The 7,384-nt window shown below is 44.8% G+C and overlaps 1 protein-coding gene across 1 annotated transcript; it reads right to left on the reverse strand.

The window, feature by feature from the left end:
- Nucleotides 1-385: 385 nt before the first annotated feature.
- On the reverse strand, nt 386-5,258 carry LOC123443971 (plastidic ATP/ADP-transporter-like). Its single transcript, XM_045120556.1, has 5 exons — nt 4,405-5,258; nt 2,179-2,448; nt 1,963-2,106; nt 1,527-1,874; nt 386-961 (listed from the first exon to the last, which is right to left on the reverse strand). Exons 1-5 carry the CDS (start codon nt 5,176-5,178, stop codon nt 599-601), a joined length of 1,899 nt encoding a protein of 632 aa, XP_044976491.1. The 5' UTR covers nt 5,179-5,258; the 3' UTR covers nt 386-598.
- Nucleotides 5,259-7,384: the final 2,126 nt, after the last annotated feature.

Consider the following 7,384-nt stretch of genomic DNA (forward strand, 5'->3'; position numbering starts at 1 on the left):
GCGTGCTGGTGAGGATCTAGCCGGGCGGCGAGGTGGCTTCTTGGTCGGGGCGGGCTGTGTGTGGGGGTGTGGGGGGAGGGGCGCGGGAGTGGGAAGCAATCGGCTCCCTAACGGTAAGCCGACGGCGACGGGCGAGTGGGCGGATGTGGAGGCGCCGACAGCTGGCAGAGTCACCGGAAAAATGGGCGAGGCGTCAACGACGAAGGAGGCAGGCGAGGGTTGGCGCGTTGAATCGCCTTTTATGTCCGCGTCGGCCCAAACGGACGACGGCGGACAAAATGGGTCGCCCCATTGGAGTTGTTCTTACTTGCTCCTGTTTAGAGTAGCACTTCGATTCCAGTGGAAACGAAACCAGGCACCAATGACATTTTGCAGAAACACAATAGAATTGCAACAATGGTTGAATTTCCACACCTGCTCACCTAGCCTTCCAGGCCAGTTGTCAAAATTTGCTTACATTACAAACTAACCAGCACCTCTTGATGCTGCTCACTGTTACAAATTTGGAAGAAATCGCCAATCGTTCCTTCATCATTATTTCTGCTCAACATAACCAATCTCCTCCTGCCTATGGCTTCTCCAAACAAGGTTGACCGGTCTATTGAGCTGGAGATGAGTTTGATGGTGAGTTATCAGTTCCAGTTGTTTCAGTCGCTGCTGTTCCATTTGATTGCTCCACCAATACATCAGTAGCCGCCTCGGATTCCTTGGGCGTTGCCGTTTCTACTTTCTCTTTTGACATCTCCTTTCGGAGATCCTCTTTGGCCAAGCTTGAGAATTGCTTGTCCAATGATCTTGCCGCACCTAGCCATGCAAGCACGATGACCAACAGTATACCGCCAAGGTAGGGCGTCGAGTTTGCCAAAGAGCCAAATATCAGGATCAGAAACTGTTGGATCAGCGCACCACCGGACTTGCCCAATGGGTTGCAGACAACATCAATGGCTGCCTTTCCCTTCAACTGCAAAATGATCGAACAAAAGTTAGCATGTGCAGCATAACAATGGTGCAGTCAGTGACTTGTTTAGCTAGCCAAACATGGTGCTAACCAGGAAACATGAAGGAGAATATGGTATGATGTTTACCGGACTAGGCTACATGTGCACTGATCTTACTGCTCACGGCAAGGAATTGCACTTGTTGAAAGTACTTATAATTAAGTCTACAACAAATTCGGCAGCAGGGAAAAACAAGTAATGTCATTATCCAACTACATGACCATGCTGAGCTCTGTATGAGATTTAATATGTTTAATAAAGGTGTATCTCAACTGATAATTATGTAGTTGCCATACTAAATTCCTCATCACAGTAATCGATAATTATGCGTAAATTATTTACTAATATTTACATATAGTCAATCAAAAAATTGCTAGAGTAAACACATGCGGAGTATCAAGCAACCAATTAACATACATGAAATACCATTAGGCAGAAAAGAACATCAGTAAATGAATATATATTTTCACAGAAAAATTTACCAAGGAATCACACAGATAAAAATGGAGTCTGGAAGGATGAACAAACCTTCATATCTCCATCCAAAGGAATATAGGCCATTTCTTTGCACGGGTCGAATAAACTGTACTTTGCACTCTTGCTAAATATGTTCTGCAGGGCACCCACATAAACAGCCGCAAGAAGAGGGGTCATACCCCACGTGGCAAGCAGGGGAGTCAATGGTTGCCCAAACAAAATCAGAGAGAAGAAACCAACGCCAGTCACCAACAAAACTGTGGGGGTGATCATGGCGGCTACACCCCAGCCAAATCTTTGGAATATAATCCGACCTAACAGCATCATCGTGAAAGTTGCAATTCCAGTTGCAGTAGAGAAATCACCCATGAAGGATGAGTACTCGTTTGGACTGGGGAACTGCCAAAATGAATAAGGAACCATTACTGCAATGAAAAGGTTAAAGGAGTACGAGGAAAGAAGAAAAACAAAAGCCGAAAAAAATTACCTGTGCCTTGAGCTTCGATTTCCATGTGACTTCCACAAGATTGATACTAATGCCGTATGCAACAACTAAGGTAGCAAGGTCCCTCACATATTTTGAAGAGATCAGAACTTTCATACTCTCTTTCATGCTAAGCTTAGGTTTGTTCTGTTGAAACAATGGCTATCAGAATATGTAAGTAGTAATAAAAAGGGAAGCACATTCAAGTATTCTACTGACCTTTTTCTTCTTGTGATCAGATTTTGGAAGAGAAGGGTCATTCAAAACAAGCTTGTTCACTCCCCAATAAATGGAAGTAATGACAAGCCCAAGAAGTACCACTATGCCCATCATTCCTTTCAAAGATACCTCCCAACCATCAACTCCTGGACCCATTGTCTTCCGCAAATTTGAGAAATACTTCACAGTACGCCCGGAAAAGATAAGGGCAATATTTGCCCCAAGGCCAAACAGAGGGTAGAACTCTTTTGCTTCATCAACTGTGGTGATCTGAAAAAGATTTAATCAACTCAACTGGAGCACAAAGGGCTATCATTTAATACAAAAACTGAACAAATATAAAATAAATATTGAAACCCAAAATTCCATATGGCAGGCACAAAAATTACATGGACAAACAAAGCCATCACAAAGGACCCTTTCTTTAGCAATCTGCCTTCCAATGGACAGCAATACAAAGCTACAAACACCATGGCAAACCTTAGGCGCAACAGTGCACCAACAACTACTACTGTGAGCTCCTACCATTCAGATACCCCTCCCACCCCACACCCATGTTGCTCGCCTCTGGCAGGCATTACGATTGACTAACAAGAGCTAATGGCAAAGCAACTGTGGAAGTGGAAACTAACCACCAGATCCTTCTACGATAAAATACCGGCCAATCCTTATGTTCATTTTGTGGAGTGTCTGGCTACACCGTTATGGTATGGTCTTCGGATACATAACTTCCTCACTACCACAGTAAAAGTGCAGGCTCATAATCTCTATTTTCTTAATGAGCTCTGAATACGCCCACTTAGGAGGTATTTTCAATAAAACTTACTGCAGAACAGAATGTTTCAGATCTGAAACTTAACAAGAATAACTATCAAATTATGATAACGGAACCATTGAAAACATACAAGTGTTAAACGTGACAATGCAATGCTGAATATTTCCATACACTATCTTTGTGTTCTCCTTCTGTAATTTTATTGATTTGTGTTCACTTCTTTTTAGCGAGTTTCAGAAATGCTGTCCTGATTGTCTCTCTCAAAAGATATTGGACAGACTCAGTGCATAGAAGCTCCCACGCAAGGTGGGGTCTGGGGAGGGATTATAGGAACCTAGTCTTACTCTCAAAAGATATTGCAGCTAGTAAAATATCCGTTGAGCGCATATCAAGTATGAACAAGGTACCCTTCCATTCTGGAAGAGAAGTAGTCATAATGCAAAAATATACTATTAGCTTTGCTCAAGACTAAATTGCTCATAACTATCTCAGAAGGGGTTAGAAAGTGCGAACCATATCAAGCCATGTGTTACATGAAAAATATATTGACAACCAGTTGATGACTGAAAACAACTCAATCATAATTCAGGTTGGAAGCTATCAACAAATATGAACTAGCCATCAAATTATTATAACAGAACCATTGAAAACGTACAAGTGTTAAACGTGACAATGCAATGCTGAATATATCCATACACTATCTTTGTGTTCTCCTTCTGTAATTTTATTGATTTGTGTTCACTTCTTTTTAGCGAGTTTCAGAAATGGTGTCCTGATTGTCTCTCTCAAAAGATATTGCAGCTAGTAAAATATCCATGAACGCATATCAAGTATGAACAAGGTACCCTTCCATTCTGGAAGAGAAGTAGTCATAATGCAAAATATACTAGTATTAGCTTTGCTCAAGACTAAATTGCTCATAATTAGTACTCCCTCCGTCCGGAAATACTTGTCTTAGAAATAGATGTATCTCTATTTCTAAGACAAGTATTTCCGGACGGAGGGAGTATCTCAGAAGGGGTTAGAAAGTGCGAACCATATCAACCCATGTGTTACATGAAATAAATATTGACAACCAGTTGATGACTGAAAACAACTCAATCATAATTCAGGTTGGGAAGCTATCAACCATGCAGCAGACGATATTCGTAGTAGAAAGCAACAAGCACCTAGACCTCAACCAACAGTTTCAGCCATACAATGCAGTGAGAAATGCTACAATGCAGGACCTACGAAAAAACCGCTACTATAAAGAGCACATTCCGACTATAAACATCTCTCTGTCTGGTTAACCATTGTGACAGAGAGAAGTTTTGCTCTCGAATAACCGACCATCCCGTCAAATACTTGACTATGAACGGTCAAAACTATAAACTTAGCCTGGAAACTAACGACAGGACTGACATTTGCACATTCCAAGGTTGAACGAATAAACCAAAGCCGTAACTCACCTGGTTGGCAAAACCCCAGAAGAGGACAGAGACAACGACGCTGCCCCATAGCTCGGCCATGACATAGAATAAGCAGAAGCTCCAAATCCTGAGGATAGCTACAGGTCCAAGGAAGCTCGGGCCGAGCGCCGCCAGAAGCTTGTCGGCGAGAGCGGTGGGATGGATGGCATCCCTGAGCGGGTAGAGCACGAAGCCGAAGAGGCCGAAAAAGGCGATGAAGGGGAATATGACGGTGTAGAAGAGCGCCTCCCGGGAGAGCACGTCGGAGAGCTTGGAGTATGCCAGCATGAAGCCGATGGCCATGGGCAGGTTGACCCAGGTCTTGAGGAAGGGGATGATTTCCGCGCTGCTCCCCTTGGCAGTCACCACCAGCACGTCCTTGGTGTCCCGAAGGATGGTGTAGTTGAAGAGGATGCAGAAGAACATCAGGCCCAGGGGCACGATCTTCTTCAGCGTCGGGAGGCCCACGCCGAGGAACTTCTTGACCTCCGGCAGCGCCGGGGGCTGTGGCTCCGCCGCCGCGGCCGCGGCCGCCGCGCTGCAAGAGACGCCAGCACCAGCACTAGCCCTGCGCTTCAAGAGCCCATATCCCAGGACGGCGTCCTGCGAGGAGGGGGGCCTCGACGAGAGGAGTGGGGATTGGAGAGCGGCGGGCCTGGAGCTGGACGCGGTGGAGAGGGACGCGCGGGCGGGCCGGAGGCGCGGGAGGGGGAGGCGGGGCCCCGCGCGGAGGGAGAGGCCGGGCTTGGCGGTGAGGAGGGCGAGCGACTCCATGGGTGGCGGCGCTCAGCTTTGCTCGTCTCGTCTACCGCCGCTACCTCGCCCGCACCAAGGCGCGGATTGGGGGGAGGGGGGAAGGTGGGGAGGGAGGGAAGTGGGTGGCGAGCTTGGGCATGTATTAAAAGATGGCGCATCCGTATGACGACGGGATCGGCCGTGGGTTTTCGGGCCCGAGACGATCCTGGCCGTTGGTCCGGGTCCTCGGGTTGGGGTTGGTGGGAGCAACGAGACGGCGTCAAGCGGCCGCCCCACGTGGGTTTTGTTTAAGGGCAAAGCACGAGTTCTCCTACTACACTTTTTCACGTTACCTTGGTGTGAAACATTGGAAGTTCAATTCAAAAATAAAACGTGGAAGTCAGTTCAGATTCAACCTCGAGGGCTTTTCTCCGTGGTTGGTGGCAGTGAGGGTTTTACAAGAGCACCTGATGGATACCTATATCGAGACAGACGATGAACTAGGCGAGAACTAGGATTTTGACCCATAGATGAAGGTTAGGACCCACCATCACTACTCCGTCTTTTCGATCTCTCCTACTTAGCCTGCCGGGAAGTGGTGGTTGATACTCGTGATCTGCGTTGGGTTTAAGCGAACAGAAACGGGTTATCGCAGCATAATGTGGTTTATAGAATCAATAGGAATATCAACAACAATTGTCTTCACCGGTTGTACAGAAAATAAGAAACAACTTGCACCCAACGCGGGCAAGAGAGTTGTCAATCCCTTTGGTCTCGTTATTTGCAAGCAAGTGAGATGTGTATATAATTGTAAATTACAAAATAAAATGGAAACAATTAAATGGCAGCAAGGTATTGATGGTTTTATAAATATATGGTGAATAGACCCGGGGCATTGTTTTCCCTAGTGGCATCTCTCATGAAAACAACATACGATGGGTAAACAGATTACTATTGGGCAATTGATAGAAAAACGGATAGTTATGCGGCAATGATTATGTGTATATAGACACCACGTCCATAAACAAATAGGCCGACTTCTGCGTGCATCTATTACTATTATTCCACTCATCGACCGTTATCCACCATGCATCTAGAGTACTAAGTAAAACGGACTAATGCATGGAGAACGATGACATGATGTAGACAAAGTAAACTCAAGCAATATGAATAAACCCCATCGTGTTATCCTTAGTATCAGCAACACAAAGACGCATCTTGTCCCCTTGTGTCACTGGGGTATAAAAACTCACTAGGTTGAACCTAGTACAACACACCTCTCTCACCGAAGAAATAGAAATCTTATTGGCCAAACTATTTCAATAGATCAGAAAGAGTTATGAAGCTATCATAATCATGCACATAAGAATCATATTAGAATTCAGAGAAGCCTCAAATAATTATCATGAATAATATGAACATAAAACCACAATTCATTGGATCCCAACAAACGCACCGCACAAAAGAATTACATCATATGGATCGAAGCGAAGATGCGATGATCATTGTATTGAAGATCAAGAGAGAGAAAGATTGACATCTAGGTACTAGCCACGGACCAGTAGGTTTGTGGTGAACTACTCATACATCATCATGAGGACAACAAGGTTGATGAAGAGACCCTCCGTGATCGATCCCCCCTCCGGATGGATGTCGGAACGGAGCTCCACATGGCCTCCAGTCGGAACAAAGACTTGCGATGACGTAAAAAGTATTTCGGTACTGCCTTTACAGTTTTGGGGATATATGAGAATTATAAGCCAGAGAAAGGAGCCGGGAGAGCCTCGAGAGGCCCACAAGCCATCAGGGCGCCCCCAGACCGAGTCGTGTTGTCTTGTGGGGCCCTCTGGTAGCCCCCAGCCTTCTTTTAATACTCATTGATCGTCTTTTGGTTTAAAAAATGTCCAAAAAGTTTCAGGTCAATTGGACTTTGTTTGGTATTGAAAACCTGAAAAGTGAAAAACATACAGGAAACAACAACTAGCAGTGAGCACTGGGTCAATAGGTTAGTGCTCAAAAATAATATAAATTGGTAAATAAATACACAAAAAGTATCCTAGAATGATAATATATCAACATGGAATAATTAAAAAAACATAGATATGTTGGAGACGTATCAAGCATCCCCAAGCTTAATTCATGCTCGTCCTCGAGTAGGTAAATGACAAAAACAAAAAAATTGATGTGTCATGCTACCCATTTATGTAAACTTATGCATGTATGCTCAACAAGAAATGATGAATAA

This window comes from Hordeum vulgare, chromosome 3H, assembly GCF_904849725.1.
Source record: "Hordeum vulgare subsp. vulgare chromosome 3H, MorexV3_pseudomolecules_assembly, whole genome shotgun sequence".
Classification (NCBI taxonomy): Eukaryota; Viridiplantae; Streptophyta; class Magnoliopsida; order Poales; family Poaceae; genus Hordeum; species Hordeum vulgare.